We start from the raw sequence: 15,811 nt of genomic DNA, 5'->3' as shown, positions 1-15,811 counted from the left end.
TTGTGGTGGAGAAGATGATTAGGCTCCAGTGCCCGTCGACCGAGGGACAGAGTGGCTTTTTCGCGACGAAGCTCAGCAGGTTGGATGCCAGCGAGAATTGGGAGATTGTCCAATGGTGTGGGACGCAGGCATCCGGTCACTGTGCGCAGAGCGCTGTTTATGGCAGTGTCGATGTTATGGCAGTGAGCACTGCGGCGCCAGACAGGTGCACAGTACTCTGCTGAAGAGTAGACAAGGGCTAAGGCTGCTATTCGCAAAGTGTCAGCCCTCGCCCCCCAGCTAGAGCCTGCCAGGCGCTTCAGTAATGCAGCGCGGGATGTGAGTTTCTTGCGCAGTGACACCAAATGGTGGCGGTATGTGAGCGATCTGTCTAGTGTCACCCCAAGATACCTTGGCTCGGGGCAGAAGGACAGAGGTTTTCCGTTGTTGTGGACATGTAGCTCTCGATCAGCTTCCCAATTGTGTAGGTGGAAAGCTGCCGCCACAGTTTTGGTTTCGCTGAGTTTCAGTCGCCAGTTCTGGAGATAAGCTGAGATGGTTTGCATGTCCTGGCTCAAGGTGTCTTCTAGATTCTCCCACGACTTTGTGGAGTGGAGAATTGCCAGATCGTCCGCATAAGCGTATTTTGCGTAGACCGTGGTTGGCAGGTCGTGGGTGTAGATGTTGAAAAGAAGTGGAGCCAGGACCGATCCCTGTGGGACGCCGTTTTTCAGGCGTCTCAGTCTGCTTCGCCGTGGGTTGCCGGTGGTGAGGGTGAAGCTTCGATTCCTGACAAGTTCCATAATCATATGGACCATATGTCGGTCAGGAAGCAGGCGAAGCAGCTTGTAAGTAAGGCCGCGATGCCATACAGTATCGTAGGCAGCTGTGAGATCTAGAAACACAGCGCCGGCCTTCTTTTTTGCCTCAAAGCAGTCCTCGATGTCTTGGGTCAAAAGTGTGACCTGATCTACAGTGGATTTTCCGCGCCGAAACCCAGCTTGCTCTTTTGGAAGGAGCGGGTCGATGATTGGGTTGACGCGGGCATAGATCAGTCTTTCGAGGATCTTGAAAGGAACACAGAGGAGGGATATCGGACGATAACTCCTTGGGTCCTCTGGTGGCTTGTGAGGCTTAGGGATCGCAGCTACTAAAGCTCTTCTCCAGATTTTTGGGATTGTGAGGTGGTGCAGGCAGGAAGAGAGGAATCTACGTAACCAGGACTTTAGGGCATGGCCAGCATGGAGCACAAGCTCAGGGCAGATCTTATCGGGCCCTGGAGACTTGTGTGGTTTCCCTAGGCGGAGGGCGGTGGCGAATTCCTTTGGAGTGAAGTCTCCAGAGATTGTTTCTTCTGGTGGTGTTTCCACTCGCCATAGGGCAGATACCTCCTTGACAACAAGGCGGGATGCCTTGCGGTCCTTTGTCTTGTACACCCTGTTCTGCACTAGCTGGGAAGCGATGGCATTAGCAGAAACGGGGCACTGACGAGGGGAGTTTGCTGAGCGACAAAATAATAAAAATAAAAAGTTCAGCTTTATCGACATTTTCAGTTGAACTGTATTGTGCTAGCAAACAAATATTTGTATGTGTCATTATTATGAGCGTGGACAATATACATAAAATTAAACTGCAAGACAGAAACTTGAAGTTGCATAAAAAATTTTATTCCTAAGTGCTACAATCTACATGTAGCACCAACAATCCAACATGCAAGTGAAATTCTCATATAAGTCGATTTAACTTTTATTAAAAAGTTACAAGTTACATACCAGCAAATAACACAATAAATGTCGGCAGCCGTGGCCGAGTGGTTAGCGCGTTGGGCTCGCAGTCGAGAGCCTGCATGTTCGACTCCAGCCACCCGCACTTGCTGTTGTTTCTCTGGGCAAGAAACTTAACGATAATTGCCTCTACCTAGTGATCGATTTCGAGTAATGGGTAGTACCAAATTTAAGTCATAAGTAAAGTAGACAACCGGAAACAGACATTGCCGTCGGCTGCAGCGTGGGTCAGGTGTATGTCGGAAGGCGTACACCGATGCATAGCGCTCAAGTCCGCTTTCCCGCAATGCAGGATAAAGATAAACAAACAAAAAAGAACAAAAAATGTTTGTTTTATTTCACAGTATCGAAAGTAGTCAAAACGACTGCCGCTGGGCGCTTTAGGTAGTAAAAAAAATTGGGCATTCTAGTATTGAGTAATTCCTGATGAGGACACGCACATGTCGAAAACGTTTGAGTTGATTCTTTAATTATGTCATATCTCTTTGTAATGAAACATGTTAAACCCGCTAAAGTTACTTTGTTTTGTTTGTCATGGTTGAACAAATAAACTCTCTACTAAAGCTTTATAATTTGATGAAGTTGCGATCGAAATTGAAACTGCGACTTTCGCAAAAAGTGAAAAGATCAAACAATTTTATTTTTTGGTAATATGTTAAAGCGCAATACAATGAAAAAGAAACAATATTTTACATCAAGTCAGAGCAAAAATCTTTGGATTTCTAATTCAATTTTGAAATCTCAACCCTACTTTGCAATATGAATGTAATTAGAAAAAACATATACTGTATAATAATGTTTGCAGACGCATCAATTATTCCAAATGTGGACTGATATTTCGTTATTTTGGGATTTGTCATAAGCTTTAGTTTTTTATAGTTTTTTCGGCATACTTCTTTTATTACTGCTAAGAATGCATAAACACAGGCTCAGTTAATTTATTTTGGGTAAAATCTGATGATTTTGAAGCATTTTACACGAAAGTTTTTTTGTGCTTGGTGTGACGCTAAAAGTTAAAATTGAAGAAGAAAAAAACAAATGACAGATATATTTCATCAAATACCTATGGGAAAATTACTTTTCCTCCATTCTGCTTCAAAGAAGCCTGTCAGGCTTGATAGCGAAGTTAGTTAAGCACCAGGTTTCATAAAAAAAGAAACGGCAAGATTAAGCGGTGATGGTTCGACTGTCGAGTTGTGTGTTTAATCAACGCATTTCAAAGACAGATTTCCATTCAGCGGCACCTAGACGAAAGAATAATTCACAGACAATCCCACTTCGACAACAAGCGGAAGTTTCACTCTGTCAATCTCGGTGACCGAGCCTGCTTCAATGGTTCAAAGCCTCTACAAGTATGCGAAAATGCTCGGTTTAAGTTTGCAAAGAAGATTTTTCAGTCCGAGGATAAAGATTCTTACAAAACATCATAGAAGACCACTTTTCTGCTGCCACTGTTTTATTTATTTCTGCCCATTGGCTGGAAAAGTATGAGGTGTTTATTTTGTGTTATTGTATATTTTTTGTTGTTCAGAAACGTGATCCGGATCGCAACTTCACTGTCCTTGAAGAAGATGATGTTATTATGCTAGGAAAGCTAATTTGCGATGTACCAGCTGATGCTTACATTGACATGACCGAAGATGCCTTCAATGTCGCGCTGGAATGCATGCACAGATGCTTGTACAGGTGCCGTGATTGATTTGTGGTTTGAAAAGATAACACCGTTCTCTTGGACACCAAACTTACTTTATGGGACATCTTTTGAAAGCAGAACAATTACCTCACAGGAAGGGAAAATACTGGTAAAATCTTCCAAGAAAGGTAAATTTCAAATTTCCGAGTTCTTTAGCAAATTTTTGGACCCGTAACATCATCCTAGACTTAGTCCAAACTAACATTTCCAACCTGGGTTTACCTGAATCTGAAGCTCATTTTTGACTATATTTTGCTACTTGAAACCCGAGCCTTCAGACAGAATAAAAAAATGACTTTTATCTAAAAAAGGGTAAATCTTTCAGTTAAGCTGCACGCTAGGGTGATTCAAACGCCCCGACCCTTTTAAATATAGCCACAAATTTTTTTTACAATGGAGGTTAACTCTAAAATGAATATTGGTATCAAAATTATTGAGTAATATTAAATTTTTACATTTGCTCTTTTCGATTGAAGTAAAAACAATTATCACGCCTAGTTTACAAGTTCGTAAATACAATTTTGTTGATGACAAAAGTCTGGATTTGGCTTTATGTTGTCTAGAAAAGTTATTTTAAATATAAACAATAAATTGCACATATTTGACTTATTCATATTTTTGTAAAATGCTTTTGAAATTGCCCTTATTTTTACTTTTTTCATATTTTTAAGCAAAAAACGTTCAACGCATCTTGCTTCTAGCTTCAGAAATGAAATCTTGGTGAAGATAAAAGCCTGGATTTTGCTTTATGTTATCCAGAAAAATGTTATCAAATACAAACACTCAATTGAAAATGTTCAACCTGTGTAAATTTTTAGTAAAATACTTTTGAAAATGACCTGATGCTGACTTTTGCTCAAATTCTATTATGTGATAAACAGGTTTTAATATAATTTTACTCAGCTGTATAATATTTTAATCCCATAATATCATTCACTATATGGGTTAGTGTGGAATGTAATTGCAGTAAAGGTAGATTGCTTCAAAAAGTCAGAATGTGTAGGCAGGTAAAATACAATACAGTTTTATCTGTCTCACAGTCACTTATTGTTACTGAATAGTTTACTTTGTGTCCAATTTCGAGATTCCTGGCATTTTATTGAATCTAAATCCGTGCCAATATTCACCATGAATAATGATGACTATATCTGCATTCATGATGCAGCTAACACATTAAAATAAACAACAGTCATCGATCTTGAAACATTGGATAAGAAGTATTTACTTCGTGACGATTACAATGAATTAATCCAACTGACCAAATTGTATCTGAGTGAAAGAGAAAACAGTGTTAACTTTACCTTTCGATGACCAGGTGCCATTCATAAGACTAGGTGGATGGCAAAACTGATATATGCAATAAAGATGGTTCTATTAAAAGACCAGGTGCTCAAATTGAACAAAAAATAATTACCAGTAAAAGAATGATCAAGTTACAACGATTTGTAAATTTTGGAGTGCTTGTCTATGCACAGTATTGGTTCAAGTGTCCAAGTGCCATCGATGCTCCAATAAACGATTTGAAATTATTCAAAGACATTCAGATGTACGATTCAGTTGATTCGAAGGCAGCAACGCCCGCGACAAATGCATTGAAACGCCACTTATGGAGCTTAACTACATAATTTGCACCAATCATTTTATTTAGTCAAGAAATAACAATGGAAGAAAAGGTCACTCATGGCCACCTAAAGATACGGCCTGATTTGTCACATTTTGCAGAAATTTTCAGGTTTTTCTAACTTTGGGCGAACGTTTAAATAAATTTTTCTAAAAATTAGATTTTTACGCTTTCTTTATTCTTTTCCCCAGATGACACAATAGGTTTTAACATCCTCACATGTTAAAAAACAAAGAAAATTTGATTTTGTAGATTTTAGTCAGACTGTTATTTTGCAATAACAGTCTGATTTTGCGTTTTTCAACTTACTTTTTCTCATTTGCTACTGCTTCCCCAAGGCAACAAAAAAGTTTTTTGTCATTAGGAAACCGCAAAAAGTAAAAACATCTCAAAAAATGTCAGTCAAGCACTAGCAGTAGCTGTAATCAAAATCCGCAAAATGTGACAAATCAGGCCGCATCTCAAGGTGGCCATGGGTCACTGTAGCCAAGAAGTTGTCTCTGGTCAAGAATGACCAACAAAATGTCCATGTTGAAATTTTTTTGAAGATCTCCAAACGTGGACTCCCCTGGTGCCTATGACCAGGAAGTCGCCGCATCATTTCCGAGTGTTCAATTCCGCGTTTGCGGTGGACAATAGACATGCCCGATGTTTCCCTTTTTTCGATAGTTGTGATGAGGACTGAGGACCATCCAGTTAATTCCCATCATTCTCCGTAAGAACCAAATTTCAGCACTGTTGATCATATTTTCTATCTGCGGGCATTAGCCCAGGATTTTCAGTATTTCAGCCATTTCAGTATTTTGGCCATTTTGATAAAAGCTTGTTTGGATTGTGCGACTCTTGATTTTACATCGCTCCAGCATCGACCATTCGAAGTAACTACAGAACCCAGATAGTTGAAACTATTTACTTGTGAGACCGGTATATTCTGTATTTTGATTGTACAATGTCCATATCGGAGATTTCCTTTGATGAGATAGTCATGCAGAAGGTTTTCTTTGCATCCAAATTAAGTCCAAGGTTGTCACTTTGGTTAATGACTGTCGAGTAAGTTTTGTAAACTGGAGTTTGATGTGGCGATTAGTACCGTGTTGTCTGCGTATCTTATGTTGTTAAAGTGTTGTCCGCCTACCGAGACGCCTTCTTCTTCATCTAGTTGTCTCGAGATCATTTCGCCGTAGAGTGAGAAAAGATCGGGTGAGACTACGCACCTCGGTCTAATACCTCTTCGAATTTGTATCCACTTTCTCAGCTTGGCATCTATCGGGACTGCTGCTGATTGATCCCAGTAGAGATTTCTGAGAAGTCGGAGATCTGTACCATCTGTGACTAAGCTGTCAAGCATATCCATAAGTGACACGGTCGAAGGCTTTGCTGTTGTCCAGACAGCAGAGGTACAGGACTACAGGTCTTCCCTGTGTTCTATCGACTTTTCAGCAAGTGTCCTGACTAGGAATGTGGCGTTTCTAGTTCCTTTGTCTTTTACAAATCCGCATTGCACATCTGAGATTTCTGGATTGATTCATCTGCGTAGTCAATGGAGTAAAACGGTCAGAAAAATTGATTTTGCACGTGTCAGCTATCAGAAGGGCATTAAATAGAAGTGATTTCCGCTGAAACAAGGAGTTCAACCGGCAGGATTATGGCTTAAACAGGCCAAAAATTTGTCATTTTGGGAAACATCGATAAGAAATGTTTAGGGTTCCTGAAGCAGGGTATCCCATCGTAGCTAAAGGGTTGTCATTTTTTAATTTCTCATAGACAAAACCATGGGAATCAATGCGAGAGGTTAACATTTTTTTTATTTTTTGAACATATCTTGTGTCCCACTATTCTCTTGCATATTGCACATGGGTCAATGTCACGGATGATTTTATTCAACGGTTTTCATTGTCTTCGTTCATTGTCTTCGTTCTGGCGATCTGGCACTAAGACGTCAAATGGGCGATCTACCTAATACAGAAGCAATCACTGAGAAAACAAATGATTAGTTTTTTTTCTACAGTTTAAGCCTTCAAAACATTTGGCTAGGCTAACACTCACAATAGTATTTCAATTAAAGTTATAGTTTATGTTGTGGAACCGGTTTTCGTGCAATAGGACTCTTCAGTACAACTGGATTGAAACAAAAAAAAATACAGTAGATTGATATCAGCACAACTTGCCTGAAAAAAAAAAACGAAAATTTACATATTACATAAATAAAAGTCACTTAATGTTGAAAACCTCTATTTCTTTCCTTTTCTTTTCCCTTTCTTCATAGTTTTGGTAAATAGGCCAAATACAGAAAATATTGCAACAATCAAATACTAAATACTAAAATTGTCCGTCTATACGCAGTAGTGAAAAGTAGAATAACTCAAATAAATTTTACTCAGCAAGGAGTACTATTTACAACGGAGTGAAAAAGTAACAGTAACCTCTCAAGTAGATGTAGTAGGTCTACACAAAGTGAAATTTGTAAATAGGCGGGTCAATATAAGGTTTGACCCCAAAAAAATTTATACAAAAGGTTTTTTTGTTCTAAGTGTATGATTAGGTTGTACTATACCCCAGAAAAAAAGTCTACAAAAATCTGACCCCGGGAAAGTGGTCAATTTACATAATTTGAAAATGATGACCCCCCAAATTTTTCAATGTACACAAAATTTTTTTTAGTTCAATTAACACACTATAAATGTATTAAACACATATAAACATGGTATCTATGCACCAAATGAACATATCAGAAACCGTCTGTGATGTCATTATGATGTCATGAAAGACATAGGCGTCGATTTTTTAACATTTAAGAAAAATCTGAGGGGGCAAGATGATAAAAAGTGTGAAATATGTACCCAAATTTGAACAGTTCCATAAAATTACACTGTCAAAGCTACAAAAAAGAACAGAAAAGCAGGGTGGCTGCCCCCCCAAACAATTTCTACTGGGGGGCGCGCCCCCCTGCCTCCAGGGAATCGACGCCTATGATGGAAGAGTATATGCACTAAATGTCAGAGATGAAGTACTATTTTTCAAGTTATGATTGTTACATACTAGTAGTCGTCACAATTACCATCGGTACTGTCTGTGTCGTCTTGATCCAATGGAAGGACATTGTTTGGGTTTTCACAGGCCACAAGTTGGCATTGTCCACAAGCAGAGGTACACGGAAATCCGTACCTCCTACATGTACATCGCCGTGTTGTGCAAGCGATCGTGCAATCGATCAGATCAGATCGATTCAGATCAATCAGATCAAATCAAACAGATCAGATCGATCGATCAGCACGCAGGAAATGGAATATTGTAGAAGATGCAGTTGGTGGGAGTCGGGCTGGCGCAACAAAGGATGACACTGAAACTACTTTCTTTTTCAACACAGAATGTCGCAAAGATGCCAGCGAATCGCTTTGCTTTCCAGCATAGAGTAGAACCATTAACTGTTTGCCATACTCTTCAATAGCATCCACCCTCTGGCCAGGTTTTGTAAATGCAAGTGCCAAGGATTCTAGCTCTTTGTCGTCTTTGGTGGCTTTCTGAAAGAGTGTTCTCTTCTCTATTCCGAAGATTCGTGAGGTGGTATCGCATCCTGTAAACGCATGGATGAAGAGTAACTGAGAACATAGCTGTTGTCCGAGACATTCCTTTAGGGTATCAATATTGTACACCCTCTGATCTTTTGACCTCTTGTCCAAACGAAAATACATTGTCTTCTTCCGACTGTCCATATGATAGAGGAGAAGGATCGAGAGATCTGTGTCTTCTCCAACCAGGGTTGTAGTGTGGTATTCAGAAGCTGCAATAGCTGCCTGAACAATATCATAGTCGGCATCTCCTTCAGCGTTTATAACTGTGGAGCCTTTCTCTCGCAGTTTGTTGCCTATCATGTTGATCAGCCCTTGCTTATTGCAGCCCTGTGACAGGAATTCCTCCTTGTTTCCAGTGAAGACTGTTGCTGGAGTGAAGCTCACTTTTGGATGATTTTTCTGCTGACGGCGTTGGTGGGTGCAGTCCTTCACTGATGGTTGATCACGATAACCATCGAAAACGACTGTCGCCAACCCGTAATTGCGTAGAGTAAAGTCGACATAGCCATCCGCAATGGCGCCGTATGTGCTTCCCTTCGTCCATTGTACGCGATGCATGAGGGAACCACCATCAAGGACATACTTCTCGGTCTGGTACTTCGTTGGTAACAGCCTCATCAGATAGGCTGCTTGCGTACTCATCGATTGCTTTAGCAAGCTGTGTTTTCTCTGGCTTCCTCATAATGTTGCTGGTCTCAATCAGGGCAGGTGGGAATGGGCTCAGTTCGTATTCTAGAACCTCCTCTAGAGAAAAGTCACCTGCATTCGATATGACCAAAAGTCTCTGAAAAAGTAGGGCGGGATCGATGGATCTATCTTGGGAAACTTTGATGCAACATGAATCACGTAAAGTTTTCACTTTGTCCTTCTGTTTACTTGCATATGTAAAAACTGGCTGACCTTCCATTTTTTTTAAGATTTTCCTCCCGACTGTTCGATAGTCATCAACATTTACGCTATCTTTCGCAATCACTCCAGTGATGATGTTCCTCAGCGTTGTATCCGCACAAAATGGACTGAATGATTGGAGCTTTTCTTTGATTTTCGCGAGGTCGGCCTGATCTCTCTTCATCCTTGCCCCACTCATTTCCTTATGCTGTGCACTCGTTGTAAATGCTACGCTTGTTGAAGTCCTCCATCGCATGATTGTACTCTGAACAAGCTGGTGAGGATAACACCCACAAGGCTCGCTGCTCCTCGCTCATTCCACTACCCCTTGTCAAGCCACCGGTTGTCTTTAGCGATCTCATCAATGTCTGTTCAATTACAAGGTCCGAACCAAGGCCAGCCCAGACTTTGTCGGTTCGCCTGATGACATGTAATCCATCCTGAAATTTCTTGAAGACAGCAGGGTCCTTCATTTTGAGGTTTTCCATGTTTTGCAAGTACAAGTATGCTGATTTCAAGTAGTTGTGGTGCCCTGCAGCAGCAAATATTGGTAAGCACTCGGCAACAGCACTAAGATGTCTATCCCAGGAACCAATTCGATCTGCCATCAGCAGCATTCGTGTACATTTGACCATGTTCATGTAAGAAATCCAAAGCTTACTTGTCCTGGATTTATCAAACAAGCCAAGTTTCTTCTTGTCAAGTGCTTGCTGAAGTTTAGCATTTGTCTCCAAAGTAGCTACTGTTTCCAATGTGGTCTTTCCTTCTATCAACAAGGTGTACATGTCCTCACACGACTTCACTGAACCAGCTAACTCGGGATCACTATCCATCATTTCAGAGACCAGCATCCATTCAAGCATTTTTCTATCAAGAGGTGGCCCCGCAAAGCTCTCTGCACAGCTTTGCCACCCATCATATGCTTTACTGCATTGTCCCCATAAACAGTTTCGAGAATGTCCATCAGACCTGACCCTTGTGGACAATGCCAACTTGTGTCCTATGAAAACCCAAACAACGTCCTTTCATTGGATCAAGACGACACAGACAGTACCGATGATAATTGTAATGACTACTAGTATGTAACAATCATAACTTGAAAAATGGTACTTCATCTCTGACATTCTCTGACGTTTAGTGCATATACTCTTCCATCATAGGCGTCGATTCCCTGGAGGCAGGGGGGGGGGCGCGCCCCCCAGTAGAAATTGTTTGGGGGGCAGCCACCCTGCTTTTCAGTTCTTTTTTGTAGCTTTGACAGTGTAATTTTATGGAACTGTTCAAATTTGGGTACATATTTCACACTTTTTATCATCTTGCCCCCTCAGATTTTTTCTTAAATGTTAAAAAATCGACGCCTATGTCTTCCATGACATCATAATGACATCACAGACGGTTTCTGATATGTTCATTTGGTGCATAGATACCATGTTTATATGTGTTTAATGCATTTATAGTGTGTTAATTGAACTAAAAAAAATTTTGTGTACATTGAAAAATTTGGGGGGTCACCATTTTCAAATTATGTAAATTGACCACTTTCCCGGGGTCAGATTTTTGTAGACTTTTTTTCTGGGGTATAGTACAACCTAATCATACACTTAGAACAAAAAAACCTTTTGTATAAATTTTTTTGGGGTTACCCCCATATTTTTCATATATTGACCCGCCTAATAACTTTTGGCTCTTTTTTTATTTCTCTAAAAAATAATGTCTAAAAAGACATACAAATTTCAGACGGACAGACCACTGTTTCGATCTTACGATCTCTTCAGCGTAGTAAAATCAAAGCAGAAAGCTGTCTTGAAGTTTTGAAATGATGGTTTCTAAGAGTGATTTTAATAAGCCAATGAGAATTGATTTAATTTTTAATTTCAGACTCCACCGAAACGTAATTTTACCGCCAATCAGAAAGTGTGATTTTTTTAGAAAAGTTGTACTGAGCAATGAATGGAATTTGTTAAAAATAAAAACTTGACAGAAAGACAGGAATTTGTCACTAAGTTAGGACATAACAATAATCTGAAATGGATCCAAAATACAAGAAATTGGATACTAGCGGCACATTGTCGTATAAAGTAGACTCAAGATTAACCTAACATAAGGCTTTATTCACTTAAAACGAAACATCTGAAAACATACAGTACAATACAATAAGATACTCTTACGTATAGCTTACACCAAACCACAACCATCTTCACAGCTGACAACACTAACTGAAAGAGCGTCTACAACAAAAGAGAGAGAAACTAAATTAGGACGTTTGCTTTTAGCAGAAGTCGTGAACAGCAAACGGCAAGGAAAGGAGTTGATGCTCAAGGCAGAAACTGTAACAAGAGTTATTCCTCTCATCACATTCATCCTCCCTAAAATATGACCATAAACACTTGCAAACAGGTTTATGCACAAACAGTTCAAACGTATGGAACACATTCATAACGATCTACAGGTTTTCCTATACGCGTGGATCTCCTTAAGGTAGTTGGAGGAGTGGGAGAGGAATCAACAGGAGAAGGTACATTAGATTTACATGAAACGTCAAGATCACGATCAGTATTATCACAATTATCAGGAACATCACGTGAAATTTCAGTAGGAACATCAACGTCATGTCTCTGCAATGAGTCCGCCGACTCTGGCAGTTCTGCGTCCATCGAAACATTCTGCTCACATGAAGACTGCCCTATCGGTGCAATATCTCTGAGCGATACTGTTGTTTCCCTCCCTGTAGGGAATCGAATGCGGGCATAGTTTGGAGTGGCATGAACAAGCTCCACTTCCTCAACAAGTGGATCGTATTTAGTAGAGCGACTATGAGACTTCAAATACACATTGCCAGGTGTACTCAACCACGTAGGCACGGAAACACCAAAGGATGAGCGACGTTTAAACGAAAATAGCCGTTCGTGGGGTGTTTCATTTGTAGCAGTACACAACAGTGACCGAATTGAATGCAAAGCATCAGACAATACAAGTTCCCACTGCGATATGTTAAGTTTACGTGATTTCAAAGCAAGTTTGACTGCGGACCATATGATCCCATTATACCGCTCACACTGACCATTACCAGGAGCATTGTATACAGATGTGCGACTACACGCAATTCCTCTGCTATGCAAGTAAGTGATGAGTTCACGCGAGAGGAATGCAGAGCCCCTATCGGAATGAACATAGGCAGGCATTCCAAACATAAAGAACAATTTGTTCAAACAAGAAATTACAGATTGTGCATCCGTACTGCGACAAGGAAACGCAAATGGAAAGCGTGAAAATTCATCAACAATTGTCAGTACAAATCGATTTTTAGTTGAGGATGGCAAGGGACCCTTAAAATCTAAACTTATACGTTCGAACGGTTGTGTAGCTTTTATAACTTGCGCTGGAGGAGGCTTGTAAAATTTGGGTTTTACTTCGGCACATATACTACAACTTTGTACAACGTTACGAACTTCATCGAGAGAATATGGTAAATTTTTCGCCCGAACGAAATGGTACAAACGAGTACCGCCAGGGTGGCATAATGAATCGTGAAGTTTATACAAGGCGTTGCTATGCGTAGTGGCGCAATAAACTCGAGAAAGTGCATCGGGGGCAGCGTTACAGTGTCCAGCACGGTATGCTATATCAAAATCATATTCGCCAAGACTCATGCGCCAACGCAAAATTTTGTCATTCTTGATTTTACCATAGTTTTTTAAGTTGTACATGAATGTTACTGACCTTTGATCCGTAATTATGGTAAAATGTCTACCTGCCAGGAAATACGACCATTTCCGTACAGCCTCCACAATGGCTAAGGCCTCCTTTTCAAAACTGGACTGATGACGTTCATTCTTATTGAGCATTCTTGAGAAGAAGGCCACAGGGCGACCTTGGTTTAGGGTTGCTGAGATAGCATTGTCTGAGGCATCAGTTTCTAGCACAAAAAGAAGCTGCTCATTAATAACTCCAAGTGCAGCTGCTGAGAGATCCTCTTTTAATGCCTTGATTGCTTGCAGTGCTTCGTCGTCGAGTGGAAATCTTCGTGCCGCAACTAAAGGTTTAATTTTCTCGGAGTACCCCTGTACCCATTGCGCATAGTATGCGAACATTCCCACCATGCGCTGGAGCTGTTTCGGGCTTGTTGGGATTGGCATGTCAAGGACAGGTGTAACACGGTCAGGGTCGAGTTTCATTACTCCATGTGATATGCAGTACCCCAATAATGTTATGGTCTCTGTACCATAAACACATTTGTCTTCATTTAAGGTTAACCTACATTCTTTGGCTGCATCCAAAAACGTCTTCAAATTTTCGTCGTGTTCCTCGCGCGTATTGCCACATACGGTGACGTCATCGAGGTAAGCGTAGGTTCCTTTGCATTTGTATGTGGAAATAATATTGCTTATAACCCGTTGGAAACAGGGTACTGCATTTTTCAGTCCGAAAGGAATCCGCTTGAACTGAAACAACCGTCCATTAGCTTCGAAAGCTGTATAACTGCGTTCTGGTTGAAGAGGGATCTGATGATAGGCGCTCCGTAAATCCAAAGTGGAGGTGAGACATTATGGATAATACTCTGCATACTGGGAAGGGGATACGCATCCAGATGTGTAAATCTATTTACGGTCTGGCTGTAGTCCACACACATTCGCTTTTTGTGGTTTTCGTTTTTTACCACAACCAGCTGCGCCCGCCATGGTGAAGAACTGGGTTCTATGATATCGTCCTTAAGGAGTTGAGTAACTTGACTTTCAATGAACTCCTGATCAGCTTTTGAATAGCGTCTAGATTTTGAAGCAACTGGACGACAATCCGAGGTCAAATGTTCGAATAATTGCACTGGTTTGACCGCTCTTAACGCATCCAGAACACCTAAGTGTAAAGAGTTATCAGGTCCCCCAAAGTTGAAATTGACACTACGGTGTTGTTTTAGGAACTCACGTCCGAGAATGACATCCCAAAGCAAACCATCCATCACTGAGAATTCGTTATCTCGATAGCTCCGATCTAATAGATCCACTGAGGCAGAACAAGACCCAAAAGTATTGACAGATGCGCCTTCAACTGCCAAGTCAATTTTCTCCGTGTTTCTTTTGACAACAGTAAGTTTAGCGAGGCGAGCAAAGTCCATCTTGATGTGGTTACGGGTAGCACCTGTGTCGATGAGCCCTCTTCCAGAAACACCATTGATTGTGACAGCAACATTAAGTTTGTCGTCATCAGAATTTTGCATAGGACACAAGACAGCAAGATTTGTTGACACGTCACAAGCAGCTGCTGTAAGTTTCGGCGTTTCCGTGGAACCTCTCTTTATTCGACAAACTTTAGCGAAATGCCCCTTCTTTTAGCAGTTAAAACAAATGCAATCGTTCGCTGGACAGTTTGCCCGAGAGTGCTGTTTAGCACCACAAAAGAAACACATCTCTAGCTTCATGGCAGCACACTCACTTTTATAAGGCGTCCTTGTGGTAGAAACGTTTTCAGCAAGAGGGCAAGCGATAACATCCTGAGCATCCGGTGTATGGTACGACTCGGCATTTAACCGGGCATCGTTAAGTGCTCGAGCTTTGTCGAATGCTTGCTGAAGTTGCAGCACATTGTCTTCCAGCAGTCTCTGACGAATATACGCAGAGTTAATTCCAGCAATAAAAGCATCTCGAACGGCTGCTTCTTTGTTTTCCTTAAGACTAACGGCTTTAAAATTGCAGTCGGTACTAAGTTTCTGCAGCCTTTGAAAAAAATCTTCAAGAGGCTCACCCAGCTTTTGCCGACATGTATTAAGCTTGTGTCTAGCGAAGACCTCGTTTACCGGCTTCAGATACATCCCTTCAAGACGTGCCAGGACATCGTCGTAGGTTGTGGCTTCGCTGATGAGCGAGTACACGGAAGTATTTAGAAGGTTGATCAGAACGGCCAGTTTGTCATCGTCGGTAGTGTCATCGATTCTTCTGACGTAGATTTGAAAGGTAAGTTTCCAGTGTTCCCACTTCCTAGCAGCTTCAGGTGCATTTGGATCAACATCAAATTCTTTTGGCCTCAAATGCTTATTCATGTTATTAAGTGAATAAATTGTCGTATAAAGTAGACTCAAGATTAACCTAACATAAGGCTTTATTCACTTAAAACGAAACATCTGAAAACATAAAGTACAATACAATAAGATACTCTTACGTATAAGCTTACACCAAACCACAACCATCTTCACAGCTGACAACACTACCTGAAAGAGCGTCTACAACAAAAGAGAGAGAAACTAAATTAGGACGTTTGCTGTTAGCAGAAGTCGTGAACA

General features: G+C 40.9%; 1 protein-coding gene across 1 annotated transcript in view; it reads left to right on the top strand.

The window, feature by feature from the left end:
• Positions 1–15,811, top strand: part of LOC145786816 (uncharacterized) — a 296,407-nt gene that overhangs the window by 226,751 nt on the left and 53,845 nt on the right. Inside the window, exon 60 of the mRNA XM_082598556.1 lies at positions 3,295–3,449. Within this exon, the coding sequence (XP_082454682.1) occupies positions 3,295–3,449 (155 nt within the window). The remainder of the gene's footprint in view (positions 1–3,294; positions 3,450–15,811) is intronic.

The sequence above is a fragment of the Aplidium turbinatum genome, chromosome 17, assembly GCF_918807975.1.
Source record: "Aplidium turbinatum chromosome 17, kaAplTurb1.1, whole genome shotgun sequence".
Taxonomy (NCBI): Eukaryota; Metazoa; Chordata; class Ascidiacea; order Aplousobranchia; family Polyclinidae; genus Aplidium; species Aplidium turbinatum.
The sequence above is the reverse complement of the archived record's forward strand: the minus strand, read 5'-3'. Positions and strand labels throughout refer to the sequence as shown.